Genomic DNA, 15,936 nt, shown 5'->3' with positions numbered 1-15,936 from the left:
TCTGTTCTTGTATTGTATGCAAGTCTTATGCACTTACTGGCCACCGTAGCATTCTTATAACAGCAACAATTACAATACTGTACGCTGTATATCAGACAGATAAAACCCTATGGCAGGGGTTGGCAACCCGCGGCTCGGAGCCGCATGCGGCTGTTTGGCCACTCTGATGTGGCTCAGCTGCATAATTTGCTTATCAAGGTGCGGGCCGCGTGTCTAAGCACAAAGCAACAACAACAACAAAAACAACTCTTTATGCTGTGTTATTTCATTTTAAATTTCAAAAGAGTTTTGTGGCTCCCATTGTCTTCTTTATTTTGTGAAACGGGTCAAAATGGCTCTTTGAGTGGTAAAGGTTGCCGACCCCTGCCCTATGGGCTGTGAGCTGGACAATGGACAATTTGCCCTTCTAACGGATTTGACAATCCCCATGACGTCACATTTGTCAGTCTTAACTTTTTTTTAATACACAGGAAGACATTAATTTTCCTCGTTTGATGCATAGTTTCCGAAGTGGCGATTTGCCAAGCGGAGGTAAATCTTGACATAAACTCGAGCAATAAATGGTGCACTGTTCCTTCAACAGACACATCGTGCACGTGCCCAAACAGGATGGATTGACAGACGGTTGCGTCATGCAGTCAATGCGCAAACAGCAAATGTGTAGAGTTGTTTAGCGAACCGATAGTTTTGTAGTGACTATTAACTGAACAAATGTGTTAATTATTCTAAGTCGCACTAGCACGTTGAACATCGCTGCCCTCGAGCGGCCAACAAGCGTACTTGCACGCTCAGCAGGCTCTCCTCCTCCTGGCCCCGCCCCTTGCTGCTTTCCATGTTTGTGTATGTGGAATGCAGGTCAAGCGGAACTCTCGGAGCCTCTCCTCAAAGGCAAACAGCGGCTCGCGTCGTCCTGGCACGCACCGTACGTACCCACCGCTTTCCCTTCCAGCTGGCGTCCTTTCGTACCGCAGCGCTGCTTCGAGTGCTAGCGGCGTTGGAGGAAACGCGGCGGCGTCATTTAAAATGGCGCCAAAGATTAACCGGGACCAGTGGCTGATTAAGCTGCCACATTGTACGCAGCTGGGCAGCAGCACACTCCCAACAACAGCCGTATGCCCGGAGGCGGCTGGGCTCAAGCAAACGACGAGCCTGTAACTTTTAATCGACTTTATTGGTGCCGCGATAAAGTTAGCATCGTTACCGTTAGCTAACGCTAGTGTTCTTTACCTTTGTGCTAACAAGCTAGCAGAGCATATTAAACACCAACTCCATCAACCGGCGGACACTTGTTCGAATAAGTTTAACAGCATTTACACAATATGAGTAATTTATGACGATTTAGCGTTAAGGAACTCTCAGCGCCAACTCGAAACGTCCAAGTAAAGGCGCCGGTTGTCGGTAGGCCTTGTTTTGGAAGGGCTCTGACACATTTGCAAAGTGGCTAATGCTAACTGCTAGAGCGCGTTTTTATCTGCGGTTCTGGTTTGTTGTTTCTTTATCGTACAACCTTATCTATTCCACTCCTTATAACCCATTAAATATAGTTTACACTCACGCTGCTCAAATTAGTTCCCACGTTGTAAAGTTTGCTGGAAGTTATGGCGTCGCTTGTCGCTGTTATGTTAGCGTAGCCCGCTAAGCTAGCTATTGACCTGTCGTTCTCAGCCACCTTAATGGAGTTTTTCGTCCTCCTAGAGTCCACAGTCCTTGTTTGTGTTGGTGTATGCTAGGTACGCCGTTCCTTTCTGCTGCGTGTCGTTGACAGCACAGTTCCGTCGGCTTCGGTACTATCAAGTTTGACACCGAGATGGGGATTGTTTGGCGCTGCAGGGCTCAAATTCATCATCATGATGTGAGCCAACATGTCGTCTCGTACACAGATGGCTGAGCTTTCACTCACAGCCAAGCGGTGACATCTGTGTTTTCTTCACTACTCAGTGACATGGCGTTATAGAGTGCAAGTGTGCTGTAAAAAAAATGGTATGAACACACAACTAGTACGATCCAGCCATGAATGAATTCTGGTAACTATTTTGATGTGTCACTAGGGAACACGAACCAATGCTAACAAGTTCTGCGCCGACTGACACTGTCAGAGAGGTAGTCGTGTAACAACATTGTTTATTAAATAATGTCACTGCATCATACTGGATTCCTGGGTTCGGTACATTTGCCCTTCTAACGGAATTAAAATGTAACCCTTGCAATTTCCCCGCACTCTGCATTCCTAAAATGTAGTGTTGTTTTTTTTTACATTTTACATTGAAAAAACATTACAAAGTACAACAAAAACGCAAACAGGTGTAACGTACAGAGAAAACGTTGCTATATTGACACTCATAACAGAATGTGGCCATGTAGGCAATATTTTACTTTACATGTTTGTATTATTTGTTGAGCAATGCCAGTTTTAATCATAGATAGATCTGAAGTTGATCAACAACAGTGGTTCTCAAAGTTTTTTCAACAAGTGCCACTTCAGAAAACACTTGTACCACCATAATGACCAACAATAAAATACAGCAGCATAGTAGGCCTAAATATTAATTAAAAACAAGGCAGGTATTTTATCTAACGATTACATTTAATATTTTTGGCCACTGTAACAATACATACAGTTTGAACAGTAACACTGTTTAAATATTTGAGTTATTTGTGTGTGTGTGTGCGCGTGCGCGCGCATAAATAAATATCTGACATGACTTGACTTTTTTTAGACTTTAATGACTCAGACCCTTTTGGGACCTTTAACATTCACCAATTAAGGAAACCCCGAGCATTGTATATTTTATTAGTTTTGAAGATGAAAAATATTTGAATGGCTGCAACATGCTTTCGTTTTTCAGTTTGTGGCCCACATGCTAAAGCAAAATCTAATCATTGGTGGAGCTTGTGTACGGATACAATACTCTATATGATTCTCCACAGCTTGTAAATCCTGTATTCACTTAAATGTGACTTCAGAAAAAGTGTGCAAAGTATGAAGCGTAATGTTTAACAAATAGCACAAGTGAGCATTTATAGTGGATTTCTTAAGGCTAAATAATCGTATTGGATCCCGTCAGTTGGTTTAGCCAATCTAGTGTTTGTGATGTCATTGCTGCGTGAGATTGAAAGAACTCCACTTAGTGTTCGATCATTGTGTTAGCCTACAGTCCACAGCAGTAAGACCATGAAGATATTTACATACTTCAGACTGTATGTGCATGGTTAAATGTGCTAACTCGCCTAGTCGTCTTTGTGTATCCAGTGTCGTGAAGCTGGTGATCCTCACACACTCGACCATGAAGAGAAGTCGACGTCCCAGCAGCAGCGACGACTCTGACAATGGCAGTAAGTCAAACATGCCACCTCGGGCCCAAATATGGGACAGCAAAAGAATAACCGTTTGATTCTGAGAATGTGAAATAGATGAAGTCTGTTCACTCTTGTTTTCAGGTAATTCGACTTGCTGGTCGCAGCATTCTTCTCAGGCCAGGAGAGGAGCCAGACAGAAACCTTCTGAGGTCTGTCAGCATTTACGTATATTGAGGTTTACAATGCTATGTAATGCTTAGTGAGAATGTCAACAAATATGTGATTATTATTTATTTGACCATGCAAGGGCACAAGTTTGCACCGCCTTTACCCACAAATGCAAGAAGAACGCTCCCTGCTGGAGATAAGTGACCCTTGTCGGACACGTGCATGGCCGTTCTTATCAGCCGTGAGGGCCAATAGAATCAAAGCAAAACAGTGGCAAGTAGCATGCTGATTGGTCGCTTGCTGCTCAGCTGACAGGAGTATATTTGAACGAGTGCAAATGCTGATCATTCTTGTGTGCTGCTAATAGGCCATTAAGAAGTAGTCATTTTGCAGAAGTGAAATACATATGTACTTCAGTACTAGAATCACAATAAGGGGGCAGGGCACACGCTCAGCTGCACTTACAGTCTAAAGTATTTCCGGGGTCTTTTTGGAGCATATATATTGATTGTTCGTCTTTATCTTGTTTAGATAACAGCAATAAATCGTTTTTCTGCACGCTCATGTTTACGATTTTGCATCTACTTTCTGTGTCTAAAATGACACGCTTGCTTTGTATCATCTATAGCTGTTAGTCACGACGTTATGAAGGCAGAGCGGTGTGCTATGCACATGCATATGTGTCGATACCTGCTTTTCACCGTGGAATATTTGTAACAAGTGACTTTTCGGGGACCATGTTGCATTGCTCCCAGGTAGCATAAACAGACAGCCTAAAATCAAAACAATACAACCTTTAGAGAAATTGGTGCGAAAAGGGTTAAGAGAAACTCCTTTGTTTGGCTTTGGATTAAAAAAACCACACAAACGACTTTAATTTGCAAAAGTAGAGATGTAACGATAAGCGTGAATGATAACCACGGTAAAATTCCAGATAGAGAAAAATATACAAAAACTTAGATTGATAGCATCACTTTAATAAACTCACAAACTGACAGGCACCAGGTTGCTAGCTTGAACACACACGAAAACGAGGCATTAACGTCTTTCCCCATTGAGAAACAAATTACCCCATCTAAATATCAACACATTGCTGTCTAAACAACTAAGATATTCAATAGTGCACATTGAACCTCACAGCTTTGCTCTCTTACTGCCACAGTAATCGTTCTATACGCAGAGGAATAAGAGACAGGTGTTATTAAAGGTAAACAGCACTTTTTTTTTGGAGGGGGTAGTAATTTTGCCTATTCACAATCCTCGTGAGAGACACGAACACCCCATCCATCCATTTTCGGCCACTTCGTCGCAAGGGTCGCAGGAGCCTATTCCAGCTGCATTCGGGCATAAGGTGGGGTATACCCTGCACAAGTCGCCACCTCATTGCAGGGGAGACAATAATACATGTTTTTTTTGTATTCTAATTTGTAATAATCGGTTCATTCTAAGTGGCTTGCAATGCAGTTAATGGGAGCAATCAATTCTCCCTTTAAATCACTCTTAAAATGCATCCACCCACCAACAGTACTTCATTCACACTCAGTAACCTGTATGATAACCAAGCTGTAGCGACATTGTAATTGTTAAAGCGAACACTGAGGAACTGTTTTTTGTAGTGTCGTAACACATTGCTATGTAATGGCATGTTACGGAATTAGATATAAGCTAGTTTCAGCATTGGCAGCTGAATAGATTTTGAGTTTGTAATGCACAATACAATGCAATAAGGACACAAATCTAAAAAACATGAACAATCATTCTGCAGTATCTGTAAAGTATTAGCCCACATGTCATTCTTTGTTTGTACACAGCGTGCATGTATCATGATCAATAATATAATGACTCACACGATTGACATTTGTCTGTTTGGTCAAGCTGGTTCGGAAGGTTTTTTCCTGTTGATTTTGCGTAAGCACTCTATTTATGTCGGCATAGCTTGACTACAAGCGCCACATTTACGTCGTGACCAAGTGACGCAACCTCACTCTCGGCTTCCGTGTGCTTTGTTTCACCCTCCTTTCGTGCTCACTCGGTGTCTATCAGCAGCAGTTCAACCTCTGTATATTCAGCTTCAAAAAGATAAGTGTAAATCCTCCATCCATCCATCCATCCATTTTCTACCGCTTATTCCCTTTTTGGGGTCGCGTGGGGCGCTGGCGCCTATCTCAGCTACAATCGGGCGGAAGGCGGGGTACACCCTGGACAAGTCGCCACCTCATCACAGGGCCAACACAGATAGACAGACAACATTCACACTCATATTCACACACTAGGGCCAATTTAGTGTTGCCAATCAACTTATCCCCAGGTGCATGTCTTTGGAAGTGGGAGGAAGCCGGAGTACCCGGAGGGAACCCACGCATTCACGGGGAGAACATGCAAACTCCACACAGAAAGATCCCGAGCCTGGATTTGAACCCAGGACTGCAGGAACTTCGTATTGTGAGGCAGACGCACTAACCCCTCTGCCACCGTGAAGCCCTCATTGGTCCAAAAATAGTTGTCTTTAACCAAGTGTGCCATGATTAGAACAGGGTTTCCTGTGGATTGCCAAGATACCTGTGATGGGTGCGTGGTAACCATAACGTCATCGTATAATTTGCTATGACAACATTTTCTTTATAAAGACTCCAAAAATGAATACATATATTTTAAAACAAAATCTGTTATTAATCAATATTAACATATATTTTTATACCTTTTGGCTATGTTTTCAATTGATACTGCTCGTGGTACATTGTACTTTATTGAGAATTTTTAGGTCCCCAAAGGTGGGGGAAATACAATTTTACATGCATCGCACTATTATAGAAATGATTAGTAAACGTCAACAAGCGATGATTTGAATATTGTTAATAAAGTAATGCAGACAATTCCAGAAGAGAGATCCAACAAGCTCCTTTAATAAAGTGCAATTATGTTCCAGTTTTGCACATATTTTCATTATTTAATAAATGTACGAATTAATTTAAGTGTTTCTTATTACAAATAAAAAACATTTTTTAAAGTTGCAATGAATAAATGCGTATTTTGTGAAACAAAAATAAATGTAAAAATGCCTCAATATACATAAATTAAAGATGCATCAGTAGATTTTTAATCGAATCATAGCTCTCGAATTGTGAGGCGGCCAAAGATTCCAACCTGTACTAGAGATTGAGATTTTCTCCTTTAACAAAAAGGACTAGCAACAAATCTAGCCTCTTTTTCTGGTGTTATGAGAGACTGTAGATGTGTTTAGAGACGCTACTTCTGTCCCTCAATGTCCCAGACGAAAAGCCAGCACGCATGATGTCACACTTGCTTCGCGCTGCTGCTCAAGTTGGACTTTCTCTTCTTAAATTCCGGCACTGTCCTCTTCAAATTTGTACATTTTGTAGATCGCTGTTAGCGAGTGTATCTGTGATATGTTAAAGTCACGTCCACATCGCAGACATGCTGACTACGCTCTTGTTTTCTTCATTGCAGCACTGTTTTCAGTGCTCAGTCTTTTTTTGGGAATTTTGGTGCATCATTAATCAATAGTGCGCAAATATTAGGCTTAATAGATCCATATATACTGTAAGTGAAGTGAATTGAATTATATTTATATAGCGCTTTTTCTTCAGTGACTCAAAACACTTAAAGTGAAACCCAATATCTAATTTTTACATTTAAACCAGTGTGGGTGGCACCGGGAGCAGGTGAGTAAAGTGTCTTGCCCAAGGACACAACAGCATTGACTAGTATGGCGGAAGCGGGGATCGAACCTGCAACCCTCAAGTTGCTGACACGTCCGCTCTACCAACCGAGCTATACCGCCCCACAAACTGCTAGTGGTAATCTTTTTTTTTTTTGTATGGTGTTGATTTGATGTTCATTATTCCCATGTTAGCAAACACACCGTCTGTTGAAAGCGGATTGGCGGAGAATGAGGAAGTGTTGTGTCCGGGGAAGCATGGAGATGAAAGTGTTTGCACGGGAGGTAAAACCTTTTGGAAGTGGGTCGGTTGTCAGCATAACATTGGTAATAAAAGTTAAAAATAGCGCCAGATCTTGTGTGACTTATTCTGGAGGCTACAATACTTTGTATTACTTGTAAAACAACAGCAACAATTTTTTAAGGTGTGGTGACTGATTTTGTCACGGCAGTGCACGTTTGGTTACATTAAGGGTAAACTGTGTTAGAACACACACAAACGTTTGTTGGCGTAAGCAGGAAGTGTGTTCTTCTAAGCATGGAAATAAATGCGCAGAGGAAATATTTTTAAAAATACCTAAATATTGTACATATTCTTATGAATGTATGTTACTACATTATATTTTATATACTTGCAGCGTGTATATAAAACGTTAATGGAGGGTTTTGAAGTTGTTTTAGAGAGCTTTGAAGCCAACATAGTGGACTCCCATTAGCTGCATCTTGCAAGATTTTGCATTGTCTGTAGAATCCCTAAAAATGGCTTGTGTTGTATTACAAATGGATTGTGTAAAGTGCAGTACATAGCAACATTTAAAGCAAAAAATGTGTCTAAAACAGTGCTTCTCAAATATTTTCTGTCCATAACATTGTTATAACTCTACCTGAGTGTAACATTGTAAGCTGATTAACAACACACCAAGCTTTCCTCATCTCCCACGCGTAAGCTTCATTTTATTCTGGTAAGGCAACTGCCAACAAGGTTACAACACGCAAGTCTTTTCCATCCCTTGATGACACGACATGAACAGTCCAGAGGTCGTGTTAAAATGCGATTAAGTGCCAAAGTTAGCTCAAAAAAACAAATGAAAAGAAAAACACACCAAAGAGAGTTGAGAAATGACTGATTCCATCTCTAAATTGATGTGTAGAAATGAATATGTGTATCATTTTAAGAAACAATACTATATAGAGATATATGTTGTCGGGCTTTATATATTTGTTTACTTAATTGATACTTGGACATGAATAAGTGTATCATTTTAAGACACAATACTATATGAGGATATATCTTGTAAGAATTGATATATTTGTGTCCATATGGCACTGCACAACTGTTAAATACAAGCAGCTTACTCTGAAGTGGTCGTGATTGTTTCAGGTCTTCAGGACGGACTTAATCACCGCCATGAAGGTGCCCGACTCGTACCAGCTCAACCCGGAGGACTACTACATCCTCGCAGACCCCTGGAGGCAGGAGTGGGAAAAGGGCGTCCAAGTCCCCGTAAGCCCGCAGTCCATCCCCCAGCCCATGGCGAGGTAGGCTGTCTGGTGGGCGTCGCTGCTTTCCGTCCGGGATAATGTGACCGCCGGGATGTCTTGCAGGGCGCTGGCAGAAAAGGGAAAGGAGGTCATGTTCGTCAGACCCAAGAAGCTGATCCGCACGTCGGGGGCCCAGGTGCTAGGCTACGTGGACATCCGGACGCTGGCGGAGGGCATGTGTCGCTACGACCTGAACGAGGAAGACGTGGCGTGGCTGCAGGTTGCCAACCAGGAGTTTGTCAAGCTGGGTGGGTGTGGCGTTGGCACGTTAGCGTTGACTTTAAAGTGGCTAACATCCTGTCGGCCCTCAGCTCTGCCCCCGCTGGACGAGATGGCCATGGAGCGCGCCATGGAGGAGTTGGAGCGCCGCTGCCACGAGAGCATGACGCACGCGACGGAGACGGAGGAGGGTCTGGGCATCGAGTACGACGAGGACGTAGTGTGCGACGTCTGCCAGTCGCCCGACGGCGAGGACAACAACGAGATGGTGTTCTGCGACAAGTGCAACATCTGTGTCCATCAGGTCGGAGGTCAAAATGTATCCCATGCTGTAGTTGCCTAGCATAGCACCTAACTCATCTCCCATGTCGCTCGATAGGCGTGCTACGGCATCCAGAAGGTCCCCAAGGGCAGCTGGCTGTGTCGGATCTGCGCCCTCGGCATCACGCCAAAGTGCCAGTTGTGTCCAAAGAAGGGTGGGGCCATGAAGCCCACCCGCAGTGGGACCAAGTGGGTCCATGTCAGCTGTGCCTTGTGGATCCCAGAGGTAACCTCTTAAGACTATTTAGGCCAGTCCCAATACACTTCTTAGCCTTATCCCCACATTGTGACCCTTTGCACATAGTGGTCGTGGATTTCAGATGCTGATTTGCCCAGGTAGGAGGGCCAGAGAAAACTTATGTAATAGTTTGTAACGTTAGGGTAAATCCTGGCAAAAAGCTTGCAAATGTGAAAACATGAACGACACAGTTACAAAATATTCACAAGAGACAACAGTCATCGATGACGACTTCTTCCCCGTGTAGTTAATTTATTCTTTAACAGAAGCATGATTAAAAACAATCTCAACCGTTAACGCCATTGGGTTTGTTGTTATAGCAGGACTAGGATGAAGTAGACGTAGACTTCCTTTTTATTGTCATTCAAATTTGAACTTTACAGCACAGATAAGAACGAAATTTCGTTACATAAGCTCATGGTAATGCAGGATAAAAAAAAAAGCAATAAGGTGCATATATAATTAATAGGGGTGGGCAAATTAATGCGTTAATTACGAGTTAACTCATCAATCTATTAACGCCTACAATTATTTTATCGCACATTTGCGTATGTTGTCTACATGCTTTTATTTTGTTAACGCATTTTCTTAACAAGATGGCGTCGCCCGGATGCGTCGAGGGGCTCTTGGTAAAGATGGAACATTCAGCAAAAATACCGGACGATTCTGCAAATTTCATGGCTGGCTTACAGCGTGGTCACTCCGGGATCACTTACGACCGCCAGACAATTCTGAATGTGGATAGATCGGGCCGTTTTGGACTGAATGACGCGTGCTTGCTAGACCGGCTAGCTAGCATGGGAATACTTTGCCGGCTACATCCAGCGGCCTGTGAAGCAGCGGAGTAAAATGTGTTGTCTATTTATGAATAATGCAGACGAGGAGTGTTGGATGAGTTCTTAATGTTTACTTTCGGAGCGTGCATATCACAACATACAAGATGCCGTCATGGCGACACATTCTTTACCGGGCTACCGCGGATGCTCGTCACTCCTGTTGCATGCTGGGTAGGGTAGTTATTTTTTTCCCTGGCTCATAACATCACAATATAGTACCATGTATATGATGCGTTCAGTTTATCAAAGCACCAAGCAAACAATCGGAAAATTCCCATCATAGCAATTCCTAGATATGGTCATAATTATTTTAAGTGCACTACGCAGAATAAACACAACAATATTCATATTGCTACTATGGATAATTTGATCAAAAATTCCCTAAAACAGCCCACTACCTATAATATAGGTTTTTTAAACATAAGATCCCTGATAAAAAAAAAATGTTTCTGCTGTTACCTCAGAAATTGCCTGTTCAGATGTTATGATTGTGGCTCAGAGATTTGTATGTAGATTATATTTATTTTCCATAACAAACAGGATAACTTAAATACCCTGGCAGTGGCAATAAGCTTAAATATTTGTATTTACATTTTTTGAGTTGATTTTCATAAAATATGCTGTTTAACTGCTACTGTTTAACAAGGACTGTTTTAAATTGTTTGCACAACAAATGTTTTGGCGCTTTTGTTCCTGTGGGAGAATATTCCAATAAAGGTGCACTACACACTACTTTTGAATTCATTATTGGGCTTTGCGTATCCAATGCAGTTAATCGTGATTAATCGGAAAAATAGTGCGATTAATTTCGATTAAAATTTTTAATCGTTGCCCAGCCCTAATAATTAAATATATATATAAATATATATACATAAATAGATTACTGTACAGATAAATATATTTCACTTTTTCACATGCGTCCACGTTATGGATGTATGTTATATTGTCTTTTTTTATTCCAGCGTGTTAATCCATTTTGGGGGTAGTTGAGGGGATAATTTAATTATAATGCGTTCAAGAGTCTTATGGCCTGAGGGAAGAAGCTGTTACAGAACCTGGAGGTTCTGCTTCGGAGGCTGCGGAACCTCTTTCTAGAGTCCAGCAGTGAAAACAGTCCTTGATGGGTTGGGGGGAGTCTTTGCAGATTTTCTGAGCCCTGGTTAGGCAGCGGCTTTTTGCGATCTCCTGAATAGGAGGAAGAGGAGTCCTGATGATCTTTTCCGCTATCCTCACCACTCTCTGGAGAGACTTCCAGTCTGAGGCATTTTAGGCTACAGTCCAGACAGAGATGCTGTGGGTCAGCAGGCTCTCTATAGTGCCTCTGTAGAATGAGGTGAGGGAGCTGTGCTCTTTTCATCTGACGCACAAAGTGCATGTGCTGCTGAGCTTTTTTTACAAGAGGTTATATTGTCAGTTATCTACACCCCCAGGAACTTGGTGTTGCATTCATTAGTACCTCAGTACTAATGAATTTAAAAAAAGGTAGTACTGCCTTTGAAAAAGTACCGGTATGTTTTTTTTTCATCCACGTATACTACCATGTGGTGGCGATGTTGACTGTCAACGTGCACACAGGAGCGCACACACGCAGAAACTATAAAAAGGAAGATGACAAAAAACTGCAGTTCTACTGATTTGGGCTTCAAAACTACCAATGAAGGTGACACTTCAAACACACGCCACGCTTCTTCAATACACGACTGGCCAAAGTTGGCGGTACAGTATTAACAGCTTCGCCTCAAACTTAGTTAAATACTCAAATATGCATTTAGGTCAGCACAAGAAGCCAAGAGAATGATAGGTGATAATTTAGTTATTAACAGTGCCCCCTGCTGTACACGTGTAGATATGGAGACACAGCTGGTTGGCTTGTTGCCAGTTATTAACCAGTCAAAAAAAACAAAAACGTTTGAGGCAAACTAAGCCGTGAAGGATGGAATTGTATAACAATTTGCAACAACTTATGTAGCAGAAATTGTTAGAGAAAAGTTTTTTTTCCACTGCGCTAATCAATCAGGAAATACTAAAAATAATGCTATGTTTAAAAGTACACATATAAGACATTTAGCAGAAATTGTTCAAGAGAAAACACATCCTATCTGTACTTTTAAAAATTGTATTGTTTTTAGTGTTTCTTAATGGTTGTTTTTGTCTTTGAGCACAGACCAGGAGTGGCAACCATAAACCATTAAAGTATTTAACATAATGTCAATAAAGCTTTTTGTTCTAATGTTACCTAATTCTATAATATGTCAAAATGTAAATTATTCTTTGAGTGCAGTAAGAAACAAATGTTTAAATGTATGATAAGATTTTCTGTTGAAATTAGGCCAATAATAAAAATATTTGTATTTCCTTTTATTTTGGAAAGTATTGAAATACAGATCGATATGCATTTTTGGTACCTGAAGCAAAATATTGGTATGGGGACAACCGTAAGTGGGGACGTGACTACATAGTCACTTACGTACCCCAACATCAACTATGCCGTGACTGAGCAAGTGGTGTCGAATTCCTTGGAAAGATGACAAAGCTCTACCCCTTGTTGCCTCATCTTCAGGGTGTAGTGGGCAGGGCCAGTGGTAGTAGGCGGCAGCTGCTGCCTTGTCACCATTTACATGTCTTTGTCCTTGCGCAGGTGAGCATTGGGAACCCGGAGAAGATGGAACCAATCACCAACGTGTCGCACATTCCCAGCAACAGGTGGGCTCTCGTTTGCTGCCTGTGCAAGGACAAGACCGGAGCGTGCATCCAGGTAGGCGCCGTGCTCTGTCATCCGCAGCTGCTGCTAACATTTGGCTGACTAACGCTTTGTGTGCCACTGCAGTGCTCCGCTAAAAACTGCCGCGTTGCCTTTCATGTGACCTGCGGCCTCCACGCCGGCCTGGAGATGAAAACCCTCCTAACCGAGGACGACGAGGTCAAGTTCAAGTCCTTCTGCCCCAAACACTCAGGACTGGAGGGCGTCGAGTCCAGGGACCCAAACTCTGAAGACGAAGGGGGGGCGGAGGACGTCGGGGGCACAAAGGGCAAGCAGCGAGGGAGGGTGAGAGAGGACAAGGATGCCACCTTGCACCCCGCTTTCCATCGGGACCCGCAGCAGCTGAGCGGCCGCGAGCAGGACAAGAGGGTCAACCTCCGCAAGCTAAAGCTGCAGCAGATGGAGGAAGACTTCTACCAGTTTGTGGATGCCCAGGAGGTGGGCAGTCACCTCAAAATGGTGCCCGAGACGGCGGACTTCCTTTACCAGTACTGGAAGCTGAAGCGCAAGGCCAACTTCAACCAGCCGCTCCTCACGCCCAAGAAGGATGAGGAGGAGAGTCTGGCTCGCCGTGAGCACGAGGTGCTGCTGCGACGCTTGCAGCTCTTCACGCACCTCCGCCAAGACCTGGAGAGGGTAGGTGACCACTCGAGAGAGGAACGGGCCTTTGGAGAGGGTTGGTGATCCTGGAAAGGCTGAAAGAAACCAGGCAGGGGTCTTTGGGAGGGTTATAGGACAGGGTAGGGTCCTCTGAAAAGGGTGAAAGACTGTTGGGTCTGGGAAAGAGCTCAGGTTTTAAAGGTGACACCTTTTTGGGTGGCCATCTTGGGGTGTTTAAGGGTCGCTGACCCCAAGTCCATTAGGCCTGGTCCCGCAAGGGTAGTTGGCAGAACACAGCGAAGGGCGGGTGTCCTCATTCTCTGCAATAGTTGATCTTGAGAGAAGAAAAAGTGTTAAAAAATTGGCACAAGGAGCCCACAGTCTTTAACTTTGACACGCTGCTGCCGCCCCTCAGGTCCGAAATCTGACTTACATGGTGACCCGGCGGGAGAAGATGAAGCGCTCGTTGTGGCGAGTCCAGGAGCAGATCTTTCAGCATCAAGTCCGACTGATCGACCACGAGCTGCTCAGCGGTGAGTCGTCACGGTATTCTGAAGTTGTCGTTAAAAACGCTGCTAACGCTTTGACCTCCATTTTGTCACAGCGAGTACATCTGTGTTGGACCTGCAGCTCTCCCGGCACCGCTTGTCCTCGCAGGACTCCCAGATCCCCTGCAGCCGATCCAGACCAAAGACAAAACGAAGGCCGAAGCCGGAGAAGGGAAAATGTGGTGACAGAAAAGCTGTCTCAGACTCGCTGCCTGCGGCCTCCAAGGGAGAGGCTCCCGGCAGGACCCTGGACTCCAAAAGCTTGCGGGTGAAAGACATGACGCCCGCCGAGGCCGCGAGCAGCCCAAACTCCGACCTGGACTTGCAGCGGCTGAGGTTCTTCAAGCAAGAGGTCGCCCAAGAAAGTGTTGCCTTGAAGATGCACAGAATGGAGGGCAAGAAAGGTGTGGCGTTGGAACAGGAAATGCTGAGCAGGCGACGGCGAGAGAGTGCCCAGGAGTATGAGGAGAAGCGGAAAAAGAAGAAGAAGAATAAGAGGAGCGAGGCGACCGAGACCTCAGGCCACACGAAGAACAAGCTTGGCTCCAAACAGTTGGACAAAACTGTCTCCATCAGGCTGGTGGACATCCGGTCCTCAGACTCTGACGTCAACTTTGTGGACGGTGTGACCAGAAAAAGCTCTGCCCCTTCGGACGTGCCCACGCACAGCAAGCTCAAAGCCAACGTGGCCTCAGAAGGCGTTCCGGTAGACATCTCCCGCGTGTCCAACGGGCCTGGGGGTGGTCACTCGAAAGGCTGGGGAAAGTTCCGCATCCCGAAGAAGAGCGACAAGCTCCCAGTGATGAAGGAACGGACGCCACTGGCGCAGCAAGACAAGCCGCTGCTCCGGCCGCTCACAAACACACCCCCACCATCGCAGCCAAGAACGCGGCACCGCACTGGGACGGAGAACGATGGCGAGACGGAGCCTTGCTTGAAGCGGTGCCACTCCCACCAGCTGCGGGGAGACTCCTCCCTCAGCCACCGCTACGGATCCGACATTATCCGCAGGGGCGTGCTGGCGTCCTGAGGGTGACATCCTAGAATAAGCTTCACCGTGTTAGTTGCTAATGAACCACCGCTACACCTTCTTATTTTTGTTCCTGGATTAATGTACAACTAGAGTTTATATTTATTTTGTATTTGAGAAGCTAAAGTTTGACTTTGTTTCCGGCTCATACATTGACAAGCTGAGGTGGCAGCGAGGGACCACCAGTGATTTTTTGCGTCGCTAGTCCGAACCTCACTCGTACTCATAAGAGTCGTGCTTTTAGCAAGGACGCGACACTGGCCGTTTTATTGTTAGCTTTTGGACACTCTTGAATCAACAATTGCATTCGCCATCAGCACTTAAGTGTCATTGAATGAGAGCCCGCCTGCGCCACTTGCCTGACTCGTTGGAAGCGTTTGCACTAGGAGAGGGAGGCGCAGGTGAGCAAGGAATATTTTTACACTGAAAAATAAATATTTTCTATCCTTGGCCGCTGCTCTACTACTGTTATGCAAAATGGTGTCTTTTCTTTTGACTGACAGGAATAAAATCTAGAGGAATGATTTGGGAGTTTTTAAATTGAATTTCCTGTCCCTAAATGCCATAACTACGATAGTTTCAGGTGCCTTTTTTGGCCTCTTGGGGGCGTGCTTTCCCCGTGCCATTCAATTAAAGGTAAAAGCTGAAACAAGATCTATGGTAATGTTTTTATTGTAAGAGATGCAGCCATAATTTA

General features: G+C 44.2%; 1 protein-coding gene across 4 annotated transcripts; it reads left to right on the top strand.

The window, feature by feature from the left end:
* Positions 1-22: 22 nt before the first annotated feature.
* On the top strand, positions 23-15,893 carry jade1 (jade family PHD finger 1). Of its 4 annotated transcripts, XM_061895005.1 has the most exons (12): positions 1,159-1,980; positions 2,049-2,100; positions 3,251-3,333; positions 3,439-3,506; positions 8,526-8,683; positions 8,750-8,934; positions 8,998-9,209; positions 9,285-9,452; positions 12,939-13,055; positions 13,128-13,697; positions 14,077-14,194; positions 14,266-15,893. In XM_061895005.1, exons 3-12 carry the CDS (start codon positions 3,285-3,287, stop codon positions 15,237-15,239), a joined length of 2,619 nt encoding a protein of 872 aa, XP_061750989.1. In that variant the 5' UTR covers positions 1,159-1,980; positions 2,049-2,100; positions 3,251-3,284; the 3' UTR covers positions 15,240-15,893. The 4 variants fall into 4 exon arrangements, with proteins under 4 accessions (XP_061750988.1, XP_061750987.1, XP_061750989.1 ...); XM_061895004.1 differs by lacking the exons at positions 1,159-1,980; positions 2,049-2,100 and adding an exon at positions 23-922; XM_061895003.1 differs by lacking the exons at positions 1,159-1,980; positions 2,049-2,100 and adding an exon at positions 1,009-1,151.
* The last annotated feature ends 43 nt before the right edge of the window (positions 15,894-15,936 follow it).

This window comes from Nerophis ophidion, linkage group LG03, assembly GCF_033978795.1.
Source record: "Nerophis ophidion isolate RoL-2023_Sa linkage group LG03, RoL_Noph_v1.0, whole genome shotgun sequence".
NCBI lineage: Eukaryota > Metazoa > Chordata > Actinopteri > Syngnathiformes > Syngnathidae > Nerophis > Nerophis ophidion.
Note: the sequence above shows the minus strand (reverse complement) of the source record. Positions and strands in the feature narration are given on the sequence as shown.